Source organism: Struthio camelus, chromosome 20 (assembly GCF_040807025.1).
Source record: "Struthio camelus isolate bStrCam1 chromosome 20, bStrCam1.hap1, whole genome shotgun sequence".
Lineage (NCBI taxonomy): Eukaryota > Metazoa > Chordata > Aves > Struthioniformes > Struthionidae > Struthio > Struthio camelus.
The window spans coordinates 7,884,006-7,898,148 of record NC_090961.1 but is presented as its reverse complement, the minus strand read 5'-3'; the positions used below and the strand labels follow the sequence as shown (position 1 = coordinate 7,898,148).

Here is a 14,143-nt window from a genome sequence, read left to right as displayed (position 1 = left end):
CCCAGGGCAGCCCAATCCATAAACCCACACTCAAAAGGAAAGAGAAAAAACAACAAAAACAAGCTCTTCAAACAGTAAATAACAAAAATGTGGTCTGGCAGCACATCTGGAGTATGTGCCTACTGAGAAAATACAGCTGCTGTCACCCAGAGACAATACTGATTAGCAGTGACTCTGGCTTCCAGATACTGGGGTACTCCACCAGCCTTCAAGTACTGCCACAGATTGCCCTTATCCCTAGTAGCTTTGAAATTCTCCTCGTCCCGCTTTTCTCTCCCCCCTCATTTTTCTCATCTCTGAATTTCTCTGATCCTGCACTGTGATTTAGCTTATGTGGGTTGTTCCTGTGGTTTTCATGTGGATGCTGCATGTGAGCAGTAAAGTGCATATGCTTGAGATTTTGCAAGAGCAGAATCAGAGTGCAGCATTGCCTGGTAACTTGGGTTGCCCTTTATGCCTGTGATCCTTGCACTGCAGGTGAATCCGCTGGAGCCCTTCTGCTTTGTCATTCAGTAGCTACACCACCCCATGGTTTCCACACTCTTGTTTCCTCTAGATGCTCCTCAGATCCTTTGGTTAATCATAATCCTTTCCTATTCTCTTCCTGCTGATGATTTGTTTCTGTCTTCTGTGTCTGTTTTGCTCGTTCTTTCAGATAGAAATATTACAGGGCAGAAACCCCAGCTCCAGGAACATCCCTGATGAGAACTCATGCCTTACTAGATGGGGGAATAAACCAACCAGGACTAGGCTGTGCCACCGGAAATCACGCAGCTTATATTTCAATATCCGAGTTTGGCTTTGTGTAGGTTATTTCACCACAGCAGGACCTGTTGCTTTTCAGGGCATTTCACTCCAGAACAGTGAGTGTTTGCTCCATGTCTGTGTCAGCTATGGTTCTTGCTTTGAATTATTTTTCTAGTCACACTGGGTTTTGTAAGAGGTTGTTTCTTGCTGTTCTTCCACAATTCACATGAAGGCAGCCCAAGTAATGGGTCTGCAAAGATCCGGGGGGGCTTTAACCTGAAAAGTCTTGCTGATGCACCTCCCGAGTGCAGCTTACCTGCGCCTGGATAAACCACAAAACTGTTCATGTCATGAACGCCGTCCTGCTGTACTGAAGGTCTGACTGGGAGCAGTGGGTAACCAGGGTACCATCTCTCTCCTTGTCATGCAGGGTGAGCCAGGAAACCGTGGCCGACCGGGGAAAGTTGGCGAACAGGTAAACTCCTTGTTTTCTTTCTCTGTTTGATGATCTTGTGTGTATGCCTTCCCCTGGGAGCCCAGGGTGCAGGCCGAGGACAGTGACGGGGTGTTTTTGGCCACTTCAGACCTGTCAGCGTCCCGGCGTTCCAGCTCTGATGTAGGAAACGTTTCCCTGAGTTCCACTGAAGCTCCCAGTGAGTAGCACTGGCAGTGGCCTTGACGTCTATTTGAAACTGGAGGTTTTCTCATAGGCAGAGTGTTCTGATAAAGTCACAGCTGACTGATGTGCTGTCAGTATTGGCAGTATTATAACACTTACAACCTGGTGTGCTTTATCAAGTGGTTAAATTGTCAAGGAGGCAAAGTCATTGTAGTGAAAGAGATTATGGATTTTTTTGTTTTCCTCTTATTCTTAAAGGGCAATTTCCAGGCTTTGTCCACCTAGGTTTTGAGGGCAGGGCTCTCTGCTTTGAGGTGTTAAACGCCTTTTGGCCCCCACTGGATTTTGTGGGAACAGAGGAGACAGCAGCCAAAAGAACCAGGCCCTGGGGGAGGGAGACACTGAGCCACGTTTTGTTGTACTGCAAGAGAGAATATTCTGCCTGGGGAGCAGAGGATGTGCCTTGCCTTGAAGGCTTCGGGGGAACCACAGACACAGGGAAAAAGAAACAATTGCTTCATGTCTCTGTGATTGAAACAAACCACCTCATCCACCACCAACCCTGAAATTGCAGCCACGGAGCCTCTGACACGTTCTCTGCGTTCCTGTATGACCACACCAAGCTGGATGCAGCAGCTGCTTCTGGCAAGGGGGTGTTGCTTCTCAGCACAGCTATGCTTCCCAGCGCTGTCCCTGCCTGATGGTCAACAAGTTTGGTTAGGTTTGGTCAGCTTGCCAGCCCCTCTGGATCTTCATTCCCTTGTATCCAGCCCCCGGGGCATGCCGTGTCTCACAGGTTTCTGACCAAATGTGTCCAAGAAGCCAGGATGGATCATTTTCAGTACCAGCAACCTGATGGGCCTTAATGTGAATCAAAGATGGTCATTTCTCTTGGGGAATTAGAGCCATTTCCTAATTACAGTTAATAATTTACTCCAGGAAGAGCAACAACTGAAGATGCAAAGTTGCTGCAGACATCTGAGGTCAGGGCCTGAGTTCTCTTTGCAGCTCTGTCACCTTCTGCATGCCCTGGGGCAGCACCTTCCAGTGCTCTGTGCCTCAGGTCCCCTTCTGCAGAGCATGCACAGCAGAGCTGCTCTCCCAGGCAGGGCCCGACGAGATGAGAAATTCTGCTGGCAGGGAGCACCTCGCTCTGAACAGCGCTTAGTAGGACACCTCCTGATCTTGGACAGTACCTACAGACATCGTTGCACTACAGTTAACAATGATTGTTTAGAAGTGCTTTCAGATGCTTAACAAGAAGTTACCGTTGAAGGACAAAGCACCAGTACGATTATTATTCTTTAACGTCCCTCAGGACTGACCTTGGATGAAAACTGTAGGCACTGTTCATCGAAAAGAAAACACAGCTGGCCTCCGCTGACACTGAAACCAGCACAGTGGTATGAAAGCTGCCTGTATTATTTTTAGTCAATTAGTCTCTGTCTAGAAATATCACCCAGAAAGAATTTCCATTTCCGTACCAGTTAAGTCATTATAACAAAAATGTTGCACCAGGTTAGTGGGAAATAACCTCCTTTCCAATCACACCTTTGCAGAACAATGCTGGAGTGTTAGGATTTAATTCCTCCCTCTACCTACATCAGCATTTGGTGCTGGGGCTGGGCTGTTTTTTTGCAGAGCTCTGGGAGGTCAGGCTAACAAGGTCACTCAGTGCTGAAAGACTGACCTTCACCTCCATCCCTTTTTTCTCTTTGGGACACCTAGATGCTTTCTATTCTGTAGGCACAAAATGAGTGATACAACTTTTCCAACTTGATGATCTGCCCTTTCATTTGAGTTCCCTCTGACTGGAAACCCTCAGCATAAACAGCTGAAAAGAGATCACCCATCCATTTCATTGGAGCTCTCTTTCCCCTTTCTTATGGACATCTGTTTAGGCAAACATGGGAGTTTTGAAAGGTTTCCAGTGATACTTGAGCTGTCACTGGGAAGACAGAGTTTTTAAGCCACAGGGCAGCCCCTGATGCATTGTTTTTCCATTGCAAAGACACTGACTCAGGAAATTCATTCATAAGATGCTTGTTGTCTTCAAATGCTGGAAGGACTCCAGCTGCTGGGCTCCCCTGTACCCTGGAAATGTGTGATTTAACCCTTCCTTGCCAGTAGATGGAAGCAGAAGAATATGATGAAGAGCACAGCGCCTCCAGCCCAGGCCACCAGCCTTCCTGTTGCGAAGCTGGGAACACAGAGCAGGAGGATGTTGCCTCTTTGTCTGTACCGGAGGCTCAGGCTGCACTGCAGGAGAGGAAACACCCTGCTGAAGACAGAATAGGATACTGCGGACAGGGGCCACAAGCCCAGAGACCCCCCACCTGCTCTGCGCTAGAGGCTGAAAAGACCAGTGACAGGCTGTGCCAGCTGAAAGAGGTTGAGGTCGACCTCCTCCTTAACAGGAATGAGGAGGTCCTGTCACAGCAGGAATATCTTATTGAATCCCTCTTCCTGCACAAAACCTGCAACCGCCCTGTTCACGCACACAGTGTTGTTAAGTTCTGCCACAAACCCATCAAACCCTGGTGGGAAGGGCTGTCACTCCTTTGTCACTTGGTGATGGAAATTGCATCCATGTGACATGCTGGGTTGTCTGTTTCTTGGGGTGATGGGTTTCTGAGTGCCCTAATCTCAGCTGTCCCCTCCCCGTACCCATCACTCTGACACGGCTTGCTTGTACCTCTTTTTTCAAGGGAGAACCATGTTGTCCCACTGTCAGATACTGTTCTCAGAAGATATGTGCCTAAGGAAACCAACACCATCAGTTCATCTCCTTAATGTAGTTTCCTTGCAGTGCTCTTACAGAGGAGGGTTGTGCTGCACTCTCAGTTTTGCAGGTGGGATTTGACATGTAGAGACGCAGATGGACTTGGCCAGGGTCAGACGGGGAGCTGATATCACAGCAGGGAACTGCACCATCACTTCCCACATCACAGAGAAATGCCTTCCCCAAAGCATTTACCTTTCCCTCCGAAGCGCCTCTTTCTGAGCTACAGACCTCTCGTTCATGGATTTATGGGCACTCAAGCACACGGAGCTTCTTTGATCTGTCAAGGCATTTTGTCAGTGTCACATTTCCTTCATCGTTTCTCAGAGGGAAGTGGGAGCCCGGTGTGGCCCCAGGGTATGGCTGAGCTTTGGTGCACAGAGGGTTAAACCACATGGATTTTCAATGCAGGTCAGAGCGTCCTCCCTTAAACTGTGATATTCACTGGTTTCCTTTCCCTTTCTTTCATCTGAATGGGAGGATTGTACATTTACTCCCTCCATCCTTTGTCCTTGGTTTGTTTTGTTTTGAGTTCTAGCGAACCAGTAAAACAGAAAGGGCCATGATCGGTTCCTGCTGGGAGCGACTGGCCGTCCCGTCCCTGGGAGACCTTGCTCATGCTGGGCTCGCCTTTCGGTTTTTCTCTCAAATGGGCTATGATTTATGCAAGGCTTCATTGCTAACTTGCTCTCTGTTGATGCAGCCAAGGGGGGGGGGGGGGGCTTAATTATGACAGGGCTGGACAATAAATGGAGAAAGCCAGACAGGAGTTAAGAATTACAATCTGCCAGTCCCCCCCCCTTTCATTTCCCCCAAGCCCCCAGCAACTTTTTAACAACCTACAACCCTTTTCCGCTATGCCCTTGGCTGGGGAATACAGCAGACTGAATCATGAGCGACATGCTGAACTCCCCGTCTAATATAAATGTTTTACATTCTTTCCTGTATACTATGGGCTGTTATCAGGGCAGCCACCGCTGCTGGGACTTCACGTGCATTCATTACACACACTGCCTGGAGTCATGTTTGATGCAGGGCTTCTTTTCAACCCTGGGAACCTGAGAAAATACCTTATGCCACAGCCATTTTAGTGTAGTGACCACAGTTCAAGTTTACTTTGATTTAGTATTTGTCATCCGTGGCTTTTCTGGTTCTTAAAACCTAAATTTTTTACTTCTTGTGCTCCATTCAGAGTCTGTCCCATTTTGGCCAGTGAGGAATGTTGTTATCCAATCTCCTCTAGTTGTTTCACATACTCCCAATAAGTTACCAAGATTTATTCTGCCTAGACATATCTATTTCTTTTTATGTCTGCTTGCAGACACAGCAGCGTTAGTTAATTCAGCCCAGAGCAGACAGTGTTGGCTGCAAACACTGCAGAGCTACTGTGCTGGACGTGTGTTCATGTCACAGGGTCCCTGACTCCCATCTCGCCACGGTGACACCCTGGGGTGCTCCTTTTCTAGGTACACAGGGAGAAGTGAGGTCTCCCCTTGAACTGGAACATGATGTACCACCACAGACAGGCTCTTCTCCTGTTTCTTGAGTGAAAACCAGGCCGGAAATTTTGGCTTTGCTCCCCCTCCATCCTGCCGTTAACCAGCGCAGCAGGTGCAGTGTTTGCCTCTACCCGGCTTGTGTTGGCAGCACAGGCAGCTTTCCGCACAAGCTGCAATAACAAATGGCACATCTGTGATGGAGCGTGGGGTCTCGGGAGGGTGCTTGGTTTGTGTTCTGCTTGGCATGCTGTAATCAGGGTGCAGCAGACCATCTGCAAAGCACCACCAGGTTGGCAGGAAACAGAATCAGTGTATCTCATTTCATGACCCAGATTCCGTAGAGACTTCATAGGGTGGGAGCCGATGCTGCCATGGACAGTGTATCCAAAGTCCACTGCCTTTAAACCTGAGTTTGGGAAGGAAATGCTGCACCCCTAACCTCTCCAAAGTGTTTTTGAAATACTGTTGTTTTGAGTGGTAACAGCGCACACTTTTGCTGCAAGAGCAGGGGTCTCTGCCCTTCCGTAGGGGACTGACTTAAGGTAAACCAGAAACATCCTAAAGAGAGTTTCATCTCATTGCTTTGCTGTTCCTTCCTCTGCCTTAATGTTTGCCTTCCTCACAGCCTTGGGCTACTGGAAATTTTCAGTAACTGGAAACAGTTATCAGCTATGTATCTGCCCTTGTGTCTAATTGAAAAGATAATTGATTCAGCAGCCACTTCAGTAATGCCACCCAGTGGCAATCTTGCATATGAAAATGCCTGTTCTGCCTTTGGTTCCTACATTGGGTAATCTGCTAGAGATGAGCTCTGCTTTGCTCTCACACGTATGTTCTATGTTGCCTGATCTCAGTGAAATACTTGCACACCGGGAGTGCTTCAGCTTTGGACACAGCAAAGACCGTTTCAGTGCAGGTGTCAGAAGGCTTGGTAGCATCCAGCTCCTGATGGGAGAGGAGAGCTTTCCTGGTAGTAGCTGTCTTCCTGTGGTTAATCCAGTTTTCCATCAAGGCACAGTGGCATACTGCTTTCCTAGACCATCTCCGGAAGAATTTCTAACGTGAGCATCTAACTCCAGGCTGCAAGATATCCACTGAGCTCTTTGCCTTCTGCCTGGGTATTTTCCAAACACTTTTTTGCCCAGACATTGCTCCTGTGCCAGCGTGTGACAACGGCTCTCCGCTCCCGGAGCAGAGAATGTGCACGTGGCTGCTCCTTGGGAGAAGCAAGGGCAGCCAAGCGTCTGAGTGAAGCATGCTTTCCTTGAGCCCATCTGCATGCCCCAGTGAGGAACTCCTGTTTGCAGTGACATTCAAAGGATATTGTGCAGTTGCACCACGTGAGAAAGATTAATGCATGAAGTCTCCTGGCATTTGGAGTTGTCATCAGAAGTTACTCCCTGTAAAAGTCACTAGAGAGTGACCAGCAGTGAATCTTATGTCTCTGAACAGGATCTGCTGAGCCTCACATATGGGAATAGCAATGGAGCTGGTTATTAGATGATAAAACTTCACATTGTGCATGTGACTTCATGAAGGCAGTTGCTGTGGGTGGCTGTAGAAGCTGCACAACCTGTGAGCAGCCTGCAGTCATGGCTGTATTCTCCTCTGTAGCTATGTGGTGTCTTTAACACTGTCTCACTGCACAGATGTAAGCTAAACCACAGCGATGCAGAGTTTGCAGATAGCTGCTCTACAAACAGCAGGCATGTCTCAGACCAGCCAGGAAAGGAGAAAGAAATGAAGCAGGAACATGGAGAAGAAACCTTTGTTCTTCTTCTTGCTGTTCCTCGGGTAGGGGGATAGCGGGGTGAAAAACTCTCTCTTCTTTGAGGCCGTCCTCCAGAAGGTTGGCTTGTTCATGTAGCTTTTTGCCCTGCTGTAGCTGTGCATGCTGAATGTTTTCTTGGGAGAGTGTTTCACGTGAAAACCTTCATGTTGAAGTGAAAGGGGAGGTGCTTTGCTAGAGAGGAAATTTCAATTTATTATGAAGGTTTCAAATGGTTTAAAAATGAAGAAGGGTAGGGTGATGTTAACACTGTTGGAAATAAAGTTGAGAACCCATTTCGCATCTCCTTTGACTTGTTCAGCAACCACCTCCCAGTACCAGTAAGGCTGTTACCTAAAGTCAGACAAGCCAGAGCATGGCTTAAATTGACACCACCCATGCCAACTATGGGCAGGTTATGAAGCGTTTCAACAGCATATGAATCCCTTTAGTTACAGATTCATTGGAAGATTTAAATAAAGATATATATCTACCAGTGACCCTTGCTAGGACTAGCGACCAAGCCATGGTCCAAGATAGCTTCTGAGCAGTGTGATAGATTTGCTGTCCCCTCTCTGGCTGTGCCCTCAGACCTTTATTTCCTACTAACATCCCAACAGCATGACACTGTCCAGGGCAAAACTAGTTTGCACAGGGGTTTGAAGCAGAGCAGTTCAGATTAACCCAGTGGAAATCTACCCCGGCAGTTAAAATGATGGTAACTACCAGCATCTGTGCAACACAGGAGCTCCCACTATCGATGGTCTCCAGGAAGCTGCACTGACATTTTAGGAAATACTTGCAAAACAAAGCCATGCTATGGACCGGGCCTTTCTATAAAACGTGCATAACTCGTCCCCTATGTTATATGTTGTGGCTCTTGCGGATCCTAGTGCTGCCGTTCCAGCTGGCCCCTAAAGCAGAACCAGCTGTGGAGTTAGACATTCCCATGGCCGGGAGCAACTCTGTCGGCTCTGGTAGCCAGTAGGAATTACTGAGCAGTATACGAGGGATGCTGCGCTGTTTCAGCCAGCAAGGTAGACCGAAGAAACTGTTTTCTGTCTCAGCAAATAAAACAGAAAATTAATTGTGCTTTTCTTTCCTTAGGGTCTAATGGGATTCATTGGTCCAGTAGGGGAGCCTGGAATAGTAGGCGAAAAGGTAAGATTACTTGCAGCGAATTGGTTGTTATAACTTTTGCAGCGTGAAGGAGACTGGGACGGGGGTAATATTGAAGAGATTTAAATTGCCGTGTCAGTGCAACACCCAGCTGGGAACGTAGCACTTCTAGAGGGTCTGAGCCAGTCTTAGGCCAGTCAAAAATGATTCACTTCACATTTAGGAATTAGCACCCGCTCATCCTTCAAGGAGATGCTGTCAAATATTCTCTGAAAAAAAATTATTTAAGTTGCATTCATTTGTAATCTTAACAGTTCCTCCTGTTTTTTCTCCATCCCCCAATGCTGGGAGTCAAGGACCCAATCTGCCCTGAATTCCTGGTCAAGGGAGGAATCCCTGGAGTTGAGGTTACAGACGGATTTGCTCAGAAATGTGCTCCCAGGCCCACGCTGAGTTGCCAAGGGGTTGCAGAGGACGGGGCTGAGTCCGCACTGACCAGGAGTGCTTAGCAAATTCTCAGGTGCAGAGAAAGTAGGAGAGTGCAGCCATGTAAACAAGCACAGGCTGGTCCAAATTCTTCCCTATTTGAGAAGGACCTTCCTGTCCGCATGCCCTTGGGGTTGCACTGGGCATGCTATTAAGGGCTGGTGCCCTCTTGTGTACAGTCTAGATACATGCTTCCTTCAGGGAAAAAAATGACTTTATTCTCCATAAAAAGTAAATGACTGTTAGTTCCTTTTCTATTAGAGGGTAAAATTTTATTCGGGGGTAGCTTCTAAAGACAAATCGTCTATGTCATTTGTTATAGTTCAGTTGCAGAGTGCTGCTTTTCATTGGTGGTTTAATTCTTCACAGTTCAGCTGTAAAGATAGTAAAAAGCATAAAATGATGTGTTCCGCACATCAGTTCTTTCTCTCTCTTTTATTACTTCAAGCCCTGTCGTCCGGGTAATGATGTCAAGACTCTATGACAGTTACGCTGTGTTCCCTGCAAAGGCATTTTATTTTTTGTCAGCAGCAGACTTGGGAAAGCTCTTTGCAGGAGCTGTTCTCTGTGTTAAGGCAGTAACAGAAGCAGGCAGAGTCCAAAATGTCAAGGCACACAAGAAGTAAAAGGAACTATGTGGTGTGGGCTCCATTGTAGAGAAGGATAACAGAGGAATAAAGAGTCTGTGATGTGTCCAAAGTGGTTACACAGAAAATCAGTGCCTGACTGAGCTGTCTCTAGAGCTCAATGGCAGCTGCAGCCCTGAACTGAAGGGGGGGAGGAGGGTCTGCCGTACTAGAGGCGTCCTCCTCCTGCCCCAGTAAATCCACATCTGATCCTATGACTTCCATGCCAATGCTTTCACCACAAAAAGCACCCTCATGTTGCAGATCGACTCTGTAACGTGACCATGTTGCATCAGTATCAGGGCAAACTCAGGCTGTCCTCTGAAAATCTATGGTCAGAGAATCCTCAGCACAGCTGTGATTTCTATCAGACTTCTCCTCGACCAAAACAAACTTACAGATGACAAAAATAACTATCATCAAATCAAAACTGCAACCAGGCCTCCAGTTGGCATGGCGTCCTACAGCTTACTACGTTGCTGTGAGCTAAATGAAGTGGGAAATATGCTTTCATTAGACATAGCTGAGTCAGCAATCTCCATCCAGAAAGCTGCAAAACTTAAGGCTGAAGCCAGTAGAATCCAAAGTTTATCAAAGAGAACAATACAGCTAATACTTAATAAAATCCATGCATTCAGAAAAAACAAAAATCTTCATTGGTTTACAAGGGCTAACTGGTGACAACGCACACGCTGGGGTTTGTTTTTAATAAGATGCTTATAGTCCAGAAAATATTCCCTCCTTACACTGTAGCTGTTGGAAGGTAGGTCAGATTTTGGGCGTAAACTACTTGGCACCATTTGCTAACTCCTCCTCCCTCATCCCCCCGAGCACACAAATGTAACACACCTAATTCCCAGTGCATTACTGGGATTGCAGGAGAGAGTACAGGCGGTGGCAGTGGGAATTGCCACCCTCTCCAAGAAGGAGTAGTTGACAACTACTAGAGCTGTGCCTGTGACTCAGCCTTGTGTCAGCGAGCCGCAACAGTACTCCCCAAGGCTTACACCTCACCTCTGGCTCTTGGCGGATCCGAAGAGCCAAAGATGTATGGAGAGGAAGTGAGCTGTTCTGTACCTGGGGAAAAAGGAAAAACTTTTCAGAATTAATAAGAGATTTTTTTGTACATTAATTTTTTGAGGCCAAATGGTGGCTTTTTTTAAAGGGCTGGTATCTTGAGGGTGGGAGCTGGACCATGGAGGTATCTAGCTCTGGACCCTGCAACAACACAGGCCTTCAGATCATGCTTGTTTGCACTATGGTCACATGTGAACCGTAGGCCAGGCAGTCCCTGTCCCAAAACACTTACAGTCTCCTGAAAGAGACGGTAGATTGTCCATCTATTCCAGGCAGCTTCTCTGCATTCTCCGATCTGCTTCCTGCTCACAGCTTTCAAATCCAGGTCTCTGAAAGCATTAGAGCGCACAGGGATTACGGGACTGCCAAACAGAGAGGCACACAGCGCCTCGGGTGGGAAGGGCTGGAGATCTCCTGGCATCCAGTCCCAGCACTGTCTTGAGTAGAAGGTGGCTTTGAATGAATTACTTGTTTCTTGTTCTGCAATGGCTTGAGGACAATAGTAAAGCCCTGTCTCTTGGGATACAGACAGTTAGCTAATTCTTGCTGCCATTCTTTAACTACTCTGATGAGGTGGTTACTTGAAATAGGGGGATTATTTCTTTCTATTGGAAGCTTTTCTGGTAGAAATCTGATGGCATAGACTGCAATGCGTGGATCTGTTAGTCATTTTGTTGCTCCAGATCCCTGTTGCTGTCAGCTCAGAGTGCTTGTTGACAAAATTACCAGCTCTTCCCTGTGCACCTTTGTCTTTCCCAGGGTGACCGTGGCTCGGTGGGACCCCCAGGCCCTCCAGGAGTCAAGGGGTCGATGGTAAGGAGTAAGTCTGCATTCTCTCGCTCTTGCTGCTGCCTGTCAGATCGGGCCCTGCCTCTCTCTCTGCCCTAGTGAAGGGTACAGCTCCTCCTGGTCTTTTGATTAAATGAGAATAGCTGCAAATTCTTCCCATCTCTGTGGACGGGGTCTTTGACTGACTGGGTATTCAGGTATAACCTCTCCCTATCACTGAGCAATCTCTCCTTCAGAGAAAACTTGGCTTGTAATTTGTGCTCTGCACCTTCAGCAGCTGAGGACCTGTTGTGTCCAACAGCAATAACTAGGAAATAGAACACCTGAAGGATCACCCGTTTCCGAGCTTCCTGGCCACTGAAAAGACGGGCTCCTAGAGCAGGGATTTCCAGACCTCCCTTGCTCACATCCCACCACACTACCAGTGGCAGCTGGAGATGCTGGGTTGCTTGGGCACCACTCCCATACCACTTTGCTGTGCTATGGGCACTGCTGTTTGAGGACACCTCTTAGAGTTTATCAGAGGGCACCTCACACCCTGTGTGCCACAGTGCAAGACCCAAAGACAGATTTTCACATTTAGCCCATGCTGACCTAGAAAATCTAGCTGAGCTAGAAAATCTAGCTGCTTATATTGCTAGCAAAGTTGGACTGGGGCTGGGCTTTAGACACTCCAGCCTTCATCACCTGCCCCCTGAGCTCTTTTTCCCTGGCAACTAACAGACCTGCCTGACCTTTCAAGCAACCAATGGTCCCATTCTTCTTCCTTCCCAGTTGGAGGAAGAAGGATTGAGCAGATCAGAGGAATTCACGCTAGGTGTGTTGTGCTTACTTCCCTTTTAGGGGCACCCAGGAGTACCAGGGGGAGTGGGTTTTCCTGGAATCCCTGGACCAACGGTAAGTAAAGACTGTAATTGCCTTGTAATACCATACACCAACATCAGCATCCTGTATCCTGGGCATTCAAGGTCTGAGTCAAGCAACCGTGTCCCAGCTGCTTTGCGTTTGAAGGACAGTTTATGAACAAAGAGATACTGGAGAAGGAATGGGGCAATGGGTCGAGGGGGAGCAACATGGAAGGAGATGCTTAAAAGAAAAAAAGAAAGAATGTTTAATCTGAACCTAATGGTGTGGTCCAAGACTCACGATCCAGCCTTGCTCTTGTAGCAGGACACAAACTCTCTAGCTCAAGGCGCTGTTGCAAGGTCCCCTCTGCTCTTTCTGCTGGGAGCTGCTGACAGTACCATGGCCACAGCATGCAGCGCAGTGACTGCATCATGCAGTGTGGCAACTGCATCAGGCCGTGACTGCATTGTGCAGTGACTGCTTCGTGCCTTTTCAGAGCCCCTCACTGGAATGAGTGGGGGCAGGAGAGCAGCTGCCCCAGACATGCCCTCCATCTGGAAATGCTCATCTGCTAAATGTGCAGCTGTGGCCAGAGCGTGCAATTGGTGCGGAGGTAGATCCTAGTCTGGCTCCAAATTCTCACAGCCCTTGTTCAGACGGTGCTCTGGCTCTCCCAGCAGCGCAAATGCCACTGCGTGAAGGTGGTGCGTGTCACTTGCTGGAACTGGTAGAAAGGCAGCTCTGAGGGGCGGGTACGAGGAATGGATTTCGCTCACTGTGTGAATTCTCACAATGTGGTTAATTGGGAGGAAGATTGCTGTAGTGAGATGCCTGGGCAGTGCCAAGGGTTCAGCCTCCGGATTAGTGGCAGCTCTGCCCACTGCAGGGAGCTCAGCGATGTTCTGGGCACTGTCCCTGCCAGCTGCAGCCAGCTGCTGGCTGGGGAGAGATTTTGCAGTTGCAAGCCTACAGAGGTGAAGGGAAGGGTCTGAGGTCAGGCAGCACCTAGGGGTGCCCTGGGCAGCAGTGACGCTGCGCTGGTGGAGCAGCCATTCAACAGCCCCCCTTGCAATAATGGGGGCACAATGCTGCTCGCAGCCCCCAGCAGTGAGCTGCTGTCTGGCCCCTTATAGCAGCACTTGTGCTCACTGTTGACACAAAAATTAGGAGGGGGATGGATGTCTCTAGATGTGCTTATTTAGCAACTTTCTCAGTCCATCAGCTGATGTATGATTTGGGATGTCCAGAGCATTAAGCGACTGCCCTGCTTACTGCATGCCTGTGGGGCGCTGGAGAGGACGTGAGTCCATCTCAGCTGAGGCAGGTTCTGCACTAGACCTGTGGCAAAGAGTTTCCCGTTCCTGAAACACTAACTAGTGTACCACTAACTAGTACTTTTAGTTAAGGTTGAATTTTGTCTTGCCTCGCCGGGGCTTGATAATAACAGGGTGAGTGAAGACATCAGCTCTGACCAGAGATGCTGAAACCTCTGTGCAGAGCTCTGGGAGCCCCCAGGTCACTCAGCTTCCTTTGGTGCCCTGTTCTCCTGCAGGAAAATAACCAGCAGGTTCATCCAAGCAAAACGTTTCCTCCAAGAGCGTATTTTAAAATGTCATAATTCAGTAAGTCAAACTTCCCAGCAAGGCCAGTAAATCAGATAATCCCCTAATATTAAATCCCTACTCTTATTAACTCCAGCTGTTTCTGACTGTTTCTCCACCAAACAACCCTTTCTCATTTGCTTCTTAAGCCAGACCTGTGGCATGCTGTTGTTGTTGTTTGTAT

General features: G+C 48.1%; 1 protein-coding gene across 3 annotated transcripts in view; it reads left to right on the top strand.

Annotated features, from left to right (window-relative positions):
- Positions 1–14,143, top strand: part of COL27A1 (collagen type XXVII alpha 1 chain) — a 167,247-nt gene that overhangs the window by 92,697 nt on the left and 60,407 nt on the right. For 2 of the 3 annotated variants that reach the window (XM_009666966.2, XM_009666965.2), the window contains exons 24-27: positions 1,178–1,222; positions 8,523–8,576; positions 11,483–11,536; positions 12,356–12,409. In XM_009666966.2, coding sequence (XP_009665261.2) covers positions 1,178–1,222; positions 8,523–8,576; positions 11,483–11,536; positions 12,356–12,409 — 207 coding nt within the window. Of the gene's footprint in view, positions 1–655; positions 806–1,177; positions 1,223–8,522; positions 8,577–11,482; positions 11,537–12,355; positions 12,410–14,143 lie in introns of all 3 variants that reach the window. The other variant, XM_009666964.2, reaches the window with a different exon arrangement.